The sequence below is a fragment of the Plodia interpunctella genome, chromosome 24 (genome assembly GCF_027563975.2).
Source record: "Plodia interpunctella isolate USDA-ARS_2022_Savannah chromosome 24, ilPloInte3.2, whole genome shotgun sequence".
In the NCBI taxonomy this organism is placed as follows: Eukaryota; Metazoa; Arthropoda; class Insecta; order Lepidoptera; family Pyralidae; genus Plodia; species Plodia interpunctella.
In genome coordinates this window covers 712,247-728,407 of record NC_071317.1, presented here as the reverse complement: position 1 = coordinate 728,407, position 16,161 = coordinate 712,247, and the positions used below count along the sequence as shown (strand labels likewise).

General features: G+C 35.8%; 2 protein-coding genes across 5 annotated transcripts; one reads left to right on the top strand and one right to left on the bottom strand.

Moving 5' to 3' along the window:
• Nucleotides 1-2,584: 2,584 nt before the first annotated feature.
• Nucleotides 2,585-7,887, bottom strand: LOC128680347 (translocator protein-like). 4 transcript variants are annotated; one of them, XM_053763425.2, is made up of 5 exons: nucleotides 7,688-7,887; nucleotides 6,259-6,503; nucleotides 5,067-5,161; nucleotides 4,405-4,583; nucleotides 2,585-3,537 (listed from the first exon to the last, which is right to left on the bottom strand). In XM_053763425.2, the coding sequence occupies exons 2-4, from the start codon at nucleotides 6,491-6,493 to the stop codon at nucleotides 4,407-4,409; spliced, it is 507 nt and encodes a 168-aa protein (XP_053619400.1). In that variant the 5' UTR covers nucleotides 6,494-6,503; nucleotides 7,688-7,887; the 3' UTR covers nucleotides 2,585-3,537; nucleotides 4,405-4,406. The 4 variants fall into 4 exon arrangements, with proteins under 4 accessions (XP_053619400.1, XP_053619401.1, XP_053619398.1 ...); XM_053763426.2 differs by having other exon boundaries at nucleotides 7,620-7,838; XM_053763423.1 differs by lacking the exon at nucleotides 7,688-7,887 and adding an exon at nucleotides 7,451-7,608.
• LOC128680349 (translocator protein-like) lies at nucleotides 7,529-16,160 on the top strand. Its single transcript, XM_053763427.2, has 5 exons — nucleotides 7,529-7,545; nucleotides 8,077-8,303; nucleotides 9,513-9,765; nucleotides 13,463-13,557; nucleotides 14,338-16,160. Exons 3-5 carry the CDS (start codon nucleotides 9,531-9,533, stop codon nucleotides 14,515-14,517), a joined length of 510 nt encoding a protein of 169 aa, XP_053619402.1. The 5' UTR covers nucleotides 7,529-7,545; nucleotides 8,077-8,303; nucleotides 9,513-9,530; the 3' UTR covers nucleotides 14,518-16,160.
• The last annotated feature ends 1 nt before the right edge of the window (nucleotide 16,161 follows it).

Genomic DNA, 16,161 nt, shown 5'->3' with positions numbered 1-16,161 from the left:
TTGGCCGAAAGCCGTAAATACATGTGTAATCTACTTTACTCTAATAATCTCCTTGCATGCCAGCTCGCACGGTGGTATATATTTGCAAGCTAAAATTGCAAGCACTCTTATTCATATTGGCGACGTCCCAACCATATAATTTTGCCATGGATTTAGTAAGTAGGTACTTCGTACAACGGAGTAAGTACCCACTGATTCCTTGAGTTTTGCACATACATACCAGTAAAGCAAATTATCTTTTGGTACTCGCATGCCAGCTATAGATAGGCATGCCAGTTAGAGTAGCCAGTAACTTCGAGAACGGCTGAATATCATTATAAATACTTACGTTTTCTCTCATCTTCACGTGTTGCCATCTAATTTTGAGGCTGCCCGCCTAACAGCAACCCTCTTTGGGCATACTAATTTTACATATCAGCCATTAAGACTGATATAGTTATACTATATACGTTATTGAAGCATTAAACACAGTTAGTTTCAGTTCAACCATAAACAATTCTACTCGATTTAACCAAAGAATTGTCGACTGAACTAGAATTAACCAAATTAAAGTCCAAGAACTGTCTCTCAAAGAATCCTTTGTAATTAGAGAAGAAGAAAAACTGGCGTTTGCGACTCTGTCCGCAATACACTGTGGTTATGTGCTAGAGACGGGCAGTGTCGATGAAATTTATCTTGTAATTTGTAGCTTTCGTAAATATATTTAAATTAGAATATTACATGAAAAGTGCATGTGAAGGTCTAATTTGTGAATAAATGATTTGATTTGAAGTTTTGATATTATAACATTTAAATATTATTTTATATCCTTTTTACAATAACGTGCTATTCTCAATTGACGTTGGCAAAATCATCGTTTTGGCGAACGATGGAGCCATAACACAAGAAAAGAAAGAGACTTATCGATATCCTCTCTCTCAACATCGCGTATTCTTAGCACAACAAAACATGGAATTAGTAGATATTACGAAGTACCTACCAATTTGCATGAAATCGGTATAAATTGGTACAAAGTCATACAAAAAAAAATAAAGCGCAAGTAATTTCATTTAAAATAAGCAGCAACTTTTATATACTCACTTACCTATTTACTGTTTCTTTTTTTCTGTAATTTGCCAACCGGCCACCTGTCTGACGTCAACCCTTCATAGGAATGCTGTTATTACCTGCCAAGGCTATGTCCTTTAATTGCTCACTGCGATATCTACGGAATAGATAAATAAATAATAAATAAATATATTAGGACAAATCACACAGATTGAGATAGCCCCAAAGTAAGTTCGAGACTTGTGTTATGGGATACTAACTCAACGATACTATATTTTATAACATATACATACAGTATAGATAAACATCCAAGACCCGGTCCAATCAGAAAAAGATCATTTTCCATCATGACCCGACCGGGGATCGAACCCGGGACCTCTAGCGTCAGATATGGAGTACTGCTAATATAATAATATAGCGGAACCACAGACCCTTATATCGATATAGTTGCATTCTTGCACATCACTAAATGAGGCGACATTTTCCGAGGCAAATTACGTACCTAAATAAAAGCAAACTACCTACGTATCGCTGGCTTTCTACTACTTCCTTCAGTTTTAAACCGACGTTACAAAAAGAGTGTCATAGTTTAGCAAAAAAATTAATGTCGCAATTATTAACCGCCAAAGCTACACGTTATTGGTGTTACACATATGCCGTCCTATAGTTCAGTTTAGTTTCATTCAAATGCCTCACGGACACTGAACGAGACAAGACAAATTTGTTATAACGTCTGGTAGACGTTAAGTGTCCGGCACAGTGTTAACCTAATATTTACTATGTAATGCGAAAGTAAGTTTGTTTATTCTGTAACACTTCACGCTCTATCTATTCAAACAATCTTCTTGACATTTTGCATATAATGTAGTTTGAAGCATGGAAAAGGACATGGAAAGTAGCTTTGAATTCCGGAAAAATAACTGTTCCCGTTGGGAATTTACCATTTGGGTGAAGCCGCGGTCAAAAGCTAGTATTTACATAAACACAACATATTTGTCCCTAGATTGTGGCCAGTGCTTGAGCAACACACGAGTTGGCGCGTAAGGAAATGCAATGACATTGCTATGCGGGATGTGTGGGACGCAGCAACCTCATTCTCTGTGACATTGCCAAGGATATAGTGAGTACTTACTAATTCCATGGACATAGCAGACAAACTGACATATTGACGCCCAGCAGACAAACTGACACCCTTACATTTATACTATTATTATAAAGAGATATCCGTTTGTGAGTTTGTATGTTTGGGGTAATCTAACTAACGAATAGATTCAAATATTCATTCATCATTAGAAAGGTACATTATCCAAGATTGCTATAGGCTATATTTTATCACAAAATTCCAGCGGGAGCGAAGCCCCGGGCAACATCTAGTATTATAAAAAGAAGTCCCCAATCGCGTCTGTCTGTATGAACGCGATAAACTCAAAAACTACCGGACGAATTTTCACCAATTTTAAGTGTATTATTTTTTATGGTTTTACCTAAGCGGAGCCGGGACGAGACGCTAGTTAGGAGTTAAATTAAAAAAACTGAATACAGAATATCAGACTTTAATAATACTATAACCTCAAAAACAAAACATACTTATTCGAAAACATATTCTGAAATACAAGTTCAATGATGATAATAATATATAAATGCCACAGGAATGCCTTAATTTGTGCAAAACAGTTGAAGGACACTTTATGACTTAATCTATCAATGTAAAATAGGCAGACAGACAAAAAGTATAATAATATTTCAAAAATAAATAACTAGCCAGCTGGTGTACTGTATATATCTCCTCTCAACCGTTGACCGGTTGACTGTAAGAGATCCCTACATGGGATAAGTCCGCAGTTATATATGTATTAATAACATTACATTATTACAAACAAAGAAATAAACATTTTTATAATAATGCTAGATGTAACAAAAATGAACAAATTCCTTTCGAAGATTAGTATTTTAAAAAACACGATTTTTAAATCGACTCGAAATTCGAAATCGAATGAGATTACTATATCGATATTGATAACTTACTCGGAAATTCATTCCATAACAAATATAATATTGAGTTAACACTAATAAAATGTCCTAAATTAATATTGCAACAGAAAATAGTACAGTCAGCAATTTGTGGTATTAATAACGGCCACGTTGTCGTTGTCAGCGACTCTAGCGCCACTAGAGATTATATTCGTGGCCTCAATTATTGTATCATGTTTTTTTTTATCTATTTGCCCGTTTTACAGATTTAAAGATATCTCATAAATAAATATTTATTAGGACATAGACAACAGTGACTACTTTTTTTTTAATTGACGAAGGCGTATTCTTTTTTTTTAAACAATTTATAAGTACATAATTTTAACAAGTATTGCCAGTATCTTTGGTGGTGATTTAACTAGATTTTTGTACTTATATCTAGATTGTTGCTTTGCTCGTAAGCTAAGAACACGATGCTTGACGATGACAGGCGATTAGGCTAGTGTAACTTTGTGTCATCTGAAAGAACATAATAATTATATTACAAATACGCTCTCTCTCTTTTATCCTTGCGTGTTCCCATTCGGGACAATAATGCCGTGAAGCCCATATAGCGTAATTTTCTTCTTTTTTTTCTCTAATTAATTAAAATAAATGCGATAGTGGCACTAGGGTGCGGGTGGGAAAAGTTTTCATGTGTATTTTATGCACAGACAAGAACTAGGTATTAAATAGATGTATCTATCACGCCACATACACAACGCCGCCGACGCAAAAAGTCGACTACACCAACCACATAGAAGATTCACGACACTAAGGACAGATGGCGCTACGGTCGACTCACTACAGAAGCTGACAAGCCTAGACCGCGCAGACAGTGTGTTTTCGATTGGAAACATACAATTATAATATACAACCTCCGACATGACACCGTGCCGTGCGGTTCCGCAGGTGCAACACCAGCCTGGAGAAGATTCCCTGCGGTGGCGGTCGAGCATGATAATCTGGCTCCCACAACAATACCATTACCTTATAAGTACATTACCTTTAGTTACTCTTCTCGTACATTACCTTATAAGACACCCGCCTGTGGATCGAAAGGTCCCAGGTTCGAATCCTACTCGTGCCCCACATGAGTTTGTATACCAATCTGACTCATGTATAGTAGTTTTCATCGACCACCACTTGATTCCGGTGAAGGAAAACATCGTGAGGAAACCTGCAGCACACTGGTTGATTCTTATTAACTTGTGTGTGAAATGGGTAAGGCAATGGCAAACCACTCCATTTATAATGCCAAGAAAGTTGTTGTATGTGTTTCACTCCACGTAATAACCACGACTCCTCAGCCATGAGGAAAATACGACTATGAAGAAGAGACATTACCTTTAGTTACTCTTCGTGTCTTTTGGGTTGTTCTTCCAGACGTAGTAAGTGAGAGACATGGCGTATCCCAGCCACGCGAGGTAGGGCAGCATGAGCAGGGCCGCTTTCTTGTCGACGACCGCGAACGAAGCCGCGGTCGCTGAGGCAGCGCCGATCAACACTGAGCCTTCAATGAAAGCCTGTGAAAATAAATGTAATATATATTTTTCACAATAAAAATATTCATATAGAAATCCTATAAAGATAAAAGTGTGTACGTTTGTTACTTCTTCGCGCTCAAACGGCTGTGCCAATTTTTATGAAATTTGGTAGCTGATTCCTTGGATTTTTTTTTTATTTATTTAGTTGATACATAAAACAGATTACAATCAAAACAGGTCTTAAGCATAGGCATAAAGAAATGTTTGACACTACATTGTGTTCCAGTTAAATATGTGTATACAGAATCAACATATTTATGGGCAAAATCACAACTTACAAAAGAGTTTAAAAGAATAACACGATGTAGTTTTAGCGTGATGCGAAAAAAGTTATATAATATATATATATATATATATATAAATATATATATATATATATATATATATATATATATATATATATATATATATATATATATATATATATAACTTCAGTGGAATAACATAAGAAAATACACATACCAACTTGAAATCTTTTAGCCCGAAGAAGATCGGAGTCCACGCCCAGTTTAAGAGCAACTGACCTCCATACAGAGAGAGAGGAAGCACCGCTTTCTCTGAAACATAATATATATCTTGTAAATATGGGGACAATAATAAATCAAGTTGCTAAGAATATTGATCGTGTAAACATATATTGTATACATTGAAGCCTTAAATAAAATAATAAACAGTAAATATTTACGATTGAAATGTTTACAAATTAGATTTTGACCAATAACTATCATTTGATTATGTGTGACAAGAATATTCTATCTACTCTTTCCCTCAATTGACTTACAATCTGCGCGGGAGACCAACACAGAAGTAACAAGAGAGCCAGTTAAAATTCACTGCTAGGGCACTATTCATTCACTGTCTCTGTCTGTCTGTCACCTCACAATGTACAAAGTCAATCGGTTGATATTGTTATTCAATAAACAATTACACCCATTGAAGCATATAACTGTTGTCGACTTTCTCTATTGTATAACCAAAAACAACGAACTAAACTCGAAAAAAAATTATCAGACCTTTGCAGGGAAATATTTGAGAAATACCAAGTGAGTCTATTGTAATGAAGCAAGAGAGTAATCTAAGATAAGCTGAGTTGTCTTAATCACGTAACATGCATATATCTTATCATATATCATTATATAAATGCAATGAATGCTTCTTTAGCATATTGTTATTTTTAGTGCTTGAATCGTAGATTGTAGGTGATTTAATAAACTTCTCAACTGTTTTTGAAAGTTAAGACAATTCACTCTAAACTGTTTGTGATAAACTCAAAAACTACTTCATGGATTTTCAAGTGGTTTTCATAATTCGATAGTGTGATTCCTTAGGAAGGTTTATCTGTGTAATTTATTATGTTTTTACAAAAGAGAGATGCCGGGACAGGTTGCTAGTTCAGTATAATTAGGATTTATTCCTTATGTTTTGTAAGCTTTAATTTTTAAAATCTTGTCACCAAACTCAACCATAATAATTACCAGATTTTCCCGAAGGTTGTTGTCGGTTGAGAATGTTTTTAACATTTAAGTCTGCCCTTTATACCAAATTAAAATTAAAATAATTTATTCGGAAATTAGTCCCTCACAGACACTTTTTCACATATTTTTTTATAAATTAGAATATAAGACCAGTTTGGTAAATATAAAGTGTAACTTACCAGGAGTGTCTGCACATTCCTCCAAAACTAAATATGAAGCGTAGCCCATACTGCTATACAGCACAGTCCACGTAGGCCCAAACACCCACTTCGGAGGTGTCCAAGTGGGCTTGTTCAACTGGTCGTACCATGTCAGCTCGTCTCCTTTCCGGATCTGACCAGCAAAGTAGAGGCCGTTGGCCCAGCCACCCAGGTTGGGAAGGATGATCGAGCCCAGCGCTGTCCAGTTGGCCATTAGGAAGTCTCTGGTTATTAGAAATAAAGCTTCAATCAAAAAATCATTCTTACATAATATAAAAACACCAGATTTTTTATGGTTTTTACCTTAAAACCTACCCTTTTACCTTTTTTATGTTCTTCTCCATACTTCAAACTACATGTATGGAAAATTTCAAGAAGATTAGTATTAGATAGAGTGGGAAGAGGTAACAAATAAACAAACTTACACATTTATAATGTTAGTTAGGATTGTACTCAGCAGTCAACTATATGAATGTTTACAACTAATAATGATAGGCAAAATATTATAATAGTATTCTCATGATGACCCAAAGGATGACTGTTAGATAATGCTTTTATCATTAAGTTGTTATTGTACTGTATAAAAATTGGATGTGTAAAAAATCCAAATTTTTTTTTAACACCACATTAAATAGATTTAGTACCTACATAAGCAACTTTTGCAGAGAATTCTCAAAATCAAATCATTTATTCAGAAATTAGGCCTTCACATGCACTTTTTCACTTCTAGAAAATTTCATCCTATTTATTAGACTAGCGGCCCGTCCCGGCTTTGCTCGGGTAATAACAATAAATTATATACATAAACCTTCCTCAGAAACCACATAATATATTGGTGAAAACTGCATGAAAATCCATGTTTGTTCCAAATGCAGTAGTTTTTGAGTTTATTGAGGACAGACAGATGCGGCAGAGGACTTTATTTTATATTATGTAAGGATAAGGACACAAGTTATTAGCTATTTATGACCATGACATCACATTACCTTCCTATTTCGTAGTGTAATTGTAAAGCCATTTTTAATTATAAATCACCACTGCCTATTTAACCAGGATCAAATACATACTCAAAAAAAATTACAATGTATGATAAATTATGACATAATTATTGATTAGATAATAAAACAATCAACATTGATGTTTCGATTGGATTATTAATTTACAAGCTTACCTTTGAACAACTTCTTGAGATTCTTCAGCCATATTTTATTTTTATACTGGAATTTGTCAAACGTGTACGAGTCTAGGATACTAACTAGGAACTAGGTGAGATGAGCAATCATTGTCTAAAGTAACTAATTAGCACATTATCTATAAAATTGCGCAATTTCATTGTTTACCTTGACAAAATTAGCGGCCGGCGGAAGGTTATAGAAACTTTGCGGATATATTACGTTGGTTTACTTACGTAGATTCGTTTCAGGTGACTATCGGTGCTATTGCGTGTATATAAGGCAAAAAATCTTGTGAGAAATTGGAAAATTTAAATCGCTAAAGTGAAATCTTATCACTTGATTGATCAAGCATTAATAGGCTTGATAATTTGAGATAGTACGAGATAACCTGAGAATTACCGGAAGATTGCATCTTCACAATTTTGCAGTATTAACTCTAGGTTTGACATTTGTCAGATGATTTAAATAGTTCATTTTACGCAAATATTACGTAAAGAAAAAGTGCTAATTGTATAAATACTATATATTTATTTATATTTTTATTTTAGTCCAGCTGATAAATAAAAATTAACTAACCACCTATATTATTATTGGTTTTACTAATATCCATTTTATTTCCTAGAGAATGAAAGAAGCGAGATGTGAGCGAGTTAAGGTGCAAGTAGCCGAGTAGTCGAGAGCGAGCGGCCTTGTTGTGGTGGCGCGGGGCGGCGTAATATTATACGCGTCTAACTTTAACTCACCTAACAATAACCTGTTATTTTGTTTTTGATATTTTCATTGTTAATCAGAAGCTTTTTCTGTAAAGCAATAACAAATAACCTATTCATTTAATCGCTTCAGTTCCAGGTAAGTAGGTCAGACGAGTAAAGTTTTTAAGCTTTATTACGTAGGAAATAAGAATCAATTTTAATTAAGTAGGTACGTAATAGACATTAATAGGATGATAGAAGATAGTGTACTGTTTGAATCTAAACCGGCCGGCTTTAATTTTCCTTTGTCTGTGTCCTTTGTAATAACATTGTAATAAACATTTAAGTACTTTTTTTACTGTTACTTATTACTCTGCCTCAAATTAAACCATACAACCGGATTTAAGTACATATTTATTTATTAAGCGGTTTATCCATAAGTAGGTACCTAGTGTGTCCTAGGCTAAACTGGTTTCTCCTATCGCGCTTAAGATGAACTAGTTTAGCCTAGACAAAACTAGTTTATCCTGAAATCGGGTAACATATACTTCATTATCCTTACATAAAAACAAAGTCTTGTGCAGCGTCTGTTTGTTCGCGATAAACTCAAAAAAAACTACTGCACGGATTTTTATGCGGTTTTCACGCCAATATCCATGTGGTGTTATTCCTGAGCAAGGTTCAGGTGTATAATTTATTACGTTTTAGCTTTTACCCAATACAAAAGTCGGGACGGGTGTCTAGTAACATATATGGATTTGTTATAGTTACATTTCACACATGCTTTATAACTTATTTTTGAAAATAATTATAAGATGACGACCGCTGTGGCCTAATGGTCATCATGCCGGACTGCTACACTGGAGGTCCCGTGTTCGAATCCCGTTCAGCTCAACATTAAAAATGAACCTTTTCAAATTGACCTGGGTCTTGGATGTTTATCTATATTATATGTTATAGAATATAGTATGGTTGAGTTAGTATCCCATAACACAAGTTTCAAATTTACTTTGGGGCTCAATCAATCAATCTGTGTCATTTGTTCCTATATTTATTTATTCTGGAATCGAGCGGGAATTGAACCCGCGCCCCTGTCTATCCGGGACAGTGCTCTTGACCACTGAGCTATCGAGACAATGCCATGAATTAATTCATCTCAATCAACATATAATTCTTCTTTAAATAGTGCAATTAAAAGTTCATACAGACTCACGTCTAGTTCGAGGATGGGCTTCCAAATGGGTCAAGATAGATAAGTGTTCTCTCACCAATGTTACTCATTACATTACACATATAGTTATTTTGTACAGAAATTGTGTTGTTGGCAAATAAATGATTTATTTATTTATTTATCTATCGATTTTAGACCACGCCGAGCCGCGTCATGGTGATTTGGCCCACTATAGCATCAATTTTATTGCCCAACATCGGCGGCTGGGCCGGCGCCGTCACTATGTTGGGCCAGGTCAGACAACCTGACGGCAAGGCCTGGTACCAGATTATAAAGAAGCCTAGCTGGACGCCCCCTAACTGGGTGTTCGGGCCGGCGTGGACGACATTGTATAGCTCTATGGGTTACGCGTCTTATATGGTTTACAAGGACTGCGGGGGGATCACAGGTATGAAGGAATATAATAGGGTCAATGACCCGGGTCAAACATTGACTGCGGAAGCTGCGGGTTACAGCTAGCCCTTTTTGTATGTATGTTTGTAACGCGATATCCTTATCGCGGTCTGATTTTGATGACATTTAAAAGGTGTGTAGGATCTGTCAATAGAATTTAAGAATTTAAGTTCGTGGCCTAACCTATTTTGACGCCTCAAAATAGGTTAAGTCGTTTTTGAAATATTTACAATTTTCTAAAAATTCATTGTGTTCGCAAGTTCGTGGCGAACAACTAAATAGTTATTATAAAAATAAGTCTTTCTATCACTGATCACTGATGAACGCAATACCGAAATGATGGCGGTGGGTAGTCGTAAAAGTCATGTCAGATACCTTTAAGCAACTTGAATAAAATCTGACACCAGTGTTAGCAATAACACATTCAATATGATGATGGTGAACGCGATAAACTCAAAAACTGGGTTCCCTATTGCTTCTTATAAATGGTTTCGTCATTAAGGTGTTATCTAATTAATACCTAATTGATTTTTATAAATAAATAAATATACTCGTATTAGTACAAATCACACAGATTGAGCTAGCTTCTAAAGTAAGTTCTAGACTTGTGTTATGGGATACTAACTCAACGATACTATATTTTATAACAAATACATACAGTATAGATAAACATCCAAGACCCGGGCCAATCAGAAAAAGATCATTTTCCATCATGACCCGACCGGGGATCGAACCGGGGACCTCTCGGTTCAGAGGCAAGCACTTTACCACTGCGCCACCGAGGTCATCGTTATATAATCATCACATCTCGTAATGCTGCGACCATCGCGTTAGTATCTGTATATCTCCGTCATCATCCATCATAATATCATGCTAGTAACATAACGTTCCCTAAAAATGTAATTAATGAAATATAAAATCCTACTAATACCTATAATCGGTTCAGAGGTTATGAGATGACAAACGAGCGAGGTCCTTATTGGAGAAACTAGAACACCAGGCAGAAGGCGCTCGTCTGGCTCGCTTGAAAGCGTCAGCTCAGCCGGAGTCCGGAGCATGGCTCCACTCTATGCCGTCATGGGAACATTATTAGATAATGATGCCCTAAGGGTGGCAGTCGTTTTAAGGCTGGGCTGCTCAGTTTGTGAGACACATCGCAGAGTTTGTGGGAAAATGGTTGAGGCTAATGGGAACAATGCTCTTGACTGCTCGCGTTGTGCTGGCCGCTTATCTTGCCATCACGCACTTAATGATATAATAAGTAGGGCACTTATATCGGCAAACATTCCATGCCAGTTAGAGCCACCAGGACTTTCTCGTACAGATGGATACAGCGTCCCTGATGGCATTACGTTAATACCGTGGCAGAGATGACGTAGCTTGTTATGGGACGCGACGTGTTTCAGCACTTTTGCGGCGTCCTATTTGACATATACTGTGCGTTCACCTGGGGCGGGTGCAAGGGCCGCTGCCCAGAAAAAAAGCAAATATTCAGCTTTGACCAACAATTATTTGTTTGTTCCGGTGGCGTTCGAGACGGCTGGTCCTTGGTGCCAAGAAGCCAGGCAATTTGTGAGTGAGATAGGACGTCGCTTAAGGGACAGAGGTTACGACTACCGCTCTGGGCAGTGCCTGGATCAAAGGTTGTCCATAGCTATCTGGGCAGTGCCTGGATCAAAGGTTGTCCATAGCTATCTGGGCAGTGCCTGGATCAAAGGTTGTCCATAGCTATCTGGGCAGTGCCTGGATCAAAGGTTGTCCATAGCTATTCCATCCTAGCTATTCAGAGAGGGAATGCTGCAAGCATAATGGGCACTTTTGATCCGTGTACTATTCGGGGCGGCATTTATGATTAAATTTTACTTTTTATTTTTATTTTACTTTTTACTTTATTTTTTATGATTTGTTGTAAAATATCATTGGCGTTGAATAAATGAGATTAATTTAATACCTATTTATTATAAATGCGAAAGTTTGTGAAAGTGTATTTTGTTACTCTTTCACGCAAAATCCCCTGGTCGCATTGTTATGAAATTTGGTACACATGTAGAGAATAACCTGGATTAACAAAAAGGGTAGGTACATACTTTTTATTCCGAAATTCTCACGGAAGCGAAGCCCCGGGACGCAGCAAGTAAAGAGTAATGGGCGTTATTTCAACTAACCGTTTTATTCTACTGTTTTCTATGCTCAATCAAAAATTTAATCATAACTGCGAAAATAGTTGGAATGCCCAACTGGTTTGTTTCGAATGTAGACGCGCGCGGCGCGAGCGAACTAGGGTGAAAGAAAAAAACTGTAATTTTTTCTAACTAATGATTGTTCTCAACTGCTTTGCCTACGTGCAATGCGTTGAGCCAAAAAAGGTACGTATCAGATGAAAAAACAAAGCGTTGTTATATCCGACCAGTTGGCAACGCCAACTGGTTTAGTTTACTAAAAGTTGCTCGTTGAAAAAATCAGTTGAGTTTCGTTGGCTCGAAAAATGTATATATAGCCTCCTATATGGCCAAGGGAGCCTTATAAGAGGTTCTCAAAAATTGCTAGTGAACCTATTCAATTCACACGCATATATATACCAAGTACCTAGAATTCATATTTCTTATTTCTAGGATATATTTACAGATTCTATTTACATATTTACAAATAAAAAAGATATATTGAGGAAGCTCTAGTACTTACTTCAACTGGGGCTGAAGCCAATCCATAGCGCAATTTAAAACTGTACACCGCCATCTAGCGGTGATTGGCGAAGTACAATGAGGGATGACGGGACAGGTAGAAAAATATACGATTTCTAAATTATTACGGATTCCTAACAGTAATAAACATATAAAAGCAATTTTTTTTTTGAGAAAGAGAGAGAGAGATCTGATTGGTATACTTTGAACAGTATAATAAATCGTCTCAGTATAATCTCAGTCACGTTTTTTAAGCTTTATAAGAGTTTATTTTTTATTTCAACAATTTTTCATAGACACTTCGTTATTCTAAAGTAAATGTATTATATTTAATTAAGTTTTCTTCTTTTGACCTAAGTACTTGTCCTGCAATCATACTTGTACTGTAATCATTTCCAAAATCAATCATTTAATAAATTGACTAATGTCAATGAAAATAAAAGTGTACGTAAGCGTAATTGTTGATTATTTTGTACTTAGACTAGCTTTTATCCGCGGCTTCGCCCGCGTGAATTTCATTGTAAAATCTTGGTCATTCTTTAAGAAAAATTATGAAGAGTACCTATACCTATGTTTACCAATTTTCTGCATTATATTAATTTATATTATTTATTTTGAAATGTATATCAAGTTCCATACTCTTTCTGAAGGGGTTGAGGATTGATTTTCAGAAAAATCTGAAACACGTACCTATTCATTAATTTGTTGTAAGTACCTAAACAAACGAAATCAAATTTTTCAAGTCACTAATTTCAACGGTGTAGAATATCACCCCTTTCACGCCCTTCGGGGAAGAATTTCCAAAAATCCTCTCTTAGTGCTCACCCACACTCCCCAGGGAACCTACATGCCAAATTTCAGCTTCCTACGTCCAGTAGTTTCGGCTGTGTGTTGTCTGTCATCTTATCTTTGTTAAAATTCGAAAAATTGTATTGACACCGCAGCCGCTGCGTTCCAAACGCTCTGAGATACACACGTAGGTCAAACTTAAGAATTCCTCTTACATTTCAGATGAGGCGGTTCTTCCCCTGGCCTTATACGGTGGCCAATTAGTGCTTAACTGGACATGGACGCCAATATTCTTCAGATTCCACAAACTTGGATTGGTAAGTATTCCATCTGCGCAACTTTTGATGGAAAAACCGCGTGATATTTTCTGAGAACTAAAGGACAATACACGGCCCACACTAAGCACTAAGCTTAAGTTAAAGTGTAATTTCTATATTTCATCAGACTGAACAACTACAAAAGAAAAAATACAAAATGACGCTTTAATAAATTAAAGCGTCATTTTGTATTTTTTCCATAGTTTAACTGTACCATCATAGGTCAACATCAGGTGTTCCAGATCTTCGATTTTTATATCTCGACAGAAACTGCTCATCAAACTTAACAGATTTTGTTAAGCCGTCATTTCTATATTCCCTATAGTTTAGCTGTACCATCATAGGTCTACATCAGGTGTTCCAGATCTTCAATTTTTATATCACAACAGAAAATGCTCATCAGGCTGAATAACTTTTGTTAAGGCGTCATTTCAATATTTCCTATAGTTTAGCTGTACCATCATTGGTCTCCATCAGGTGTTCCAGTTTTCAAAATTATTTATACCCTATATGTTGCCCAGACTTAATAGCTATATAACAAAAAAGTTTCATTCAAATCCGTCCAGTAGTTCCGAAGATTATCGTGTACAAACAGATAAACAGGCAGACATACAGACAGATTTTTTTTCATATATTACTCAGTTGCTGTGACTCTATCGCCTAATTTTATTTTTATGTACAGTATTCAATGTACAGGAATTTTTATATGTATTGATAACTATATGTATATACATATAGATAAACATCCAAGACCCGTTGATGATTGATGTTTACTTCCAGGCCTTCATTCACATCGTAGCCCTGGACGTGGCTGCAGCAGCATGCACGGCCAGCTTCTTCTACGTCAACAAGACCACAATCTATTTTATGGCACCATACCTCGCTTGGTTGACCTTCGCGTCCTGTCTAAACTACACCATTTGGAAGCTCAACCCCGAGTATAACACCAAACACGAATGAGAATTCAGTGTTTTTAAAACGACAAATCAACTTGGGGCATTTTTTTTTTGTATGCATATTTTGTATTTGTAACGCGATGACTTTCGAACCGTTGCCCTAATTTTGACGAAATTTAAAAGGTATGTAGGATCTGTCAATATTTTTTTTAAGTTCGTGGGACAACTAAATCGGTAAAGTGGTTTTTGAAATATTCACGATTTTGTAAAAACTCACCAAAAAGAATACAATCTAATTTACGATTCTGCACATCTGTACTCTCATACATCTGTCATCCAAGCGACACGAGACAGCACAGTAGCGTTATGTAGCGGAATCGAACATAGAGTAACGTTTTATAGAAACACTAAAACTAAAAAAAGGATTTTTTTGTTACGTTTTGTACAAAAGTCGTAGAACAAAAGATGTAACTTATGCGCCTATGGAAGGTTATGCGTTAGATACCAGTAACCTTGTATACAAACAAAAAATATGCTATATATAAGACATTTTTTTTTGTCGTGAGCTGCATATATGGCAAGCGTGGATGCCATTGCCTTGAAAACGTGTATCTGGCGATCTTTTTTAAGTATTTCAATATTTAAAAAAATAGAGCATTTCTTCAGTTGTTTTAGTGGATACTCAATCCAGAACGTGTGTTCATAAAGATTATTTTTAATTTTTTATATCTTAATAATTTTGTATTATTTATGGAATTACTTTTAATTGAATTTATTAAAGCATATAGTTTAAGAACGTTTCTCCGTTCACAAAGAGTTACTTAGTAAGTAAGTGTTGATGTTATATTTTGGAATCAAGTATATTAAAAATGTCACAACCAAATATAACATGGAATTATTTTATGACCAAATAATAAAAATGCAACGTAACATTATATAGATAAGTTAAATAAATGATTTTATTGGTTTATATCATTCCAGTATATATTTACTTTACTAACAAATATCTCAACTATATTTTTAAGTACGTAAACATTCTTAAACGTGAGGAAACCTGCACACTGGTTGATTATTATTAACTTGTGTGTGAAATGGAGAAGGCAATGGCAAACCACTCCATTAATAATGCCAAGAAAGTTGTTATGTGTGTTTCATTCCACGTAATAACCACGACCCTCAGCCACGAGGAATACGACTATGAAGAAGAAGAAACATTCAACATACCATTGACTTACACCACCTTCACTCGACATAAAAACGTTCACTGAAAAGTGAGCTTTAAATCGTTCAATGTAGACATAGTTTAGATTGACAACATGAGTAAGCGAGACGGCAAGCAGTCAGAAAATGTGTTGTCAATGTAAATTATGTCTTTAGCGGACGCTGTAAGGTTCATATTTCATAATATGTTCTAGTTAAATCCAATGTACAGTTAAATACAATGTACATCGGCAATATTCGACGGCGCAGAATAGCGCGTCCTACCGCCGAATCAAACCGAATACAAACTCAATAAAATAACGACCATATTACTAGGACACAAGTCTTAAAATCCAAACAAGACATGGCGCGCTCTGATTGGCTAAAATATTTTCGCGCCGTACAAAAATTAGACTTCTGCGCAGGTACATCGGTGTAACTTATAAAAGTGGTAGACCTATTACGACTTTAATAACTATTTAAAACGTGGAAATCAATAAAAAAAAAC

Excerpts from the sequence above, each read along its gene's own strand:
- LOC128680349 (XM_053763427.2), top strand. The coding sequence starts at position 9,531 with ATGGTGATTTGGCCCACTATAGCATCAATTTTATTGCCCAACATCGGC. Across the intron at positions 9,766-13,462 it reads GGACTGCGGGGGGATCACAG|ATGAGGCGGTTCTTCCCCTG; the intron begins GTATGAAGGAAT and ends CTTACATTTCAG. Across the intron at positions 13,558-14,337 it reads GATTCCACAAACTTGGATTG|GCCTTCATTCACATCGTAGC; the intron begins GTAAGTATTCCA and ends GTTTACTTCCAG.
- LOC128680347 (XM_053763423.1), bottom strand. The coding sequence starts at position 7,482 with ATGGCTGAAGAATCTCAAGAAGTTGTTCAAAG. Across the intron at positions 6,504-7,450 it reads TCTCAAGAAGTTGTTCAAAG|AGACTTCCTAATGGCCAACT; the intron begins GTAAGCTTGTAA and ends TCTAATAACCAG. Across the intron at positions 4,584-5,066 it reads GGCTAAAAGATTTCAAGTTG|GCTTTCATTGAAGGCTCAGT; the intron begins GTATGTGTATTT and ends TTATTTTCACAG.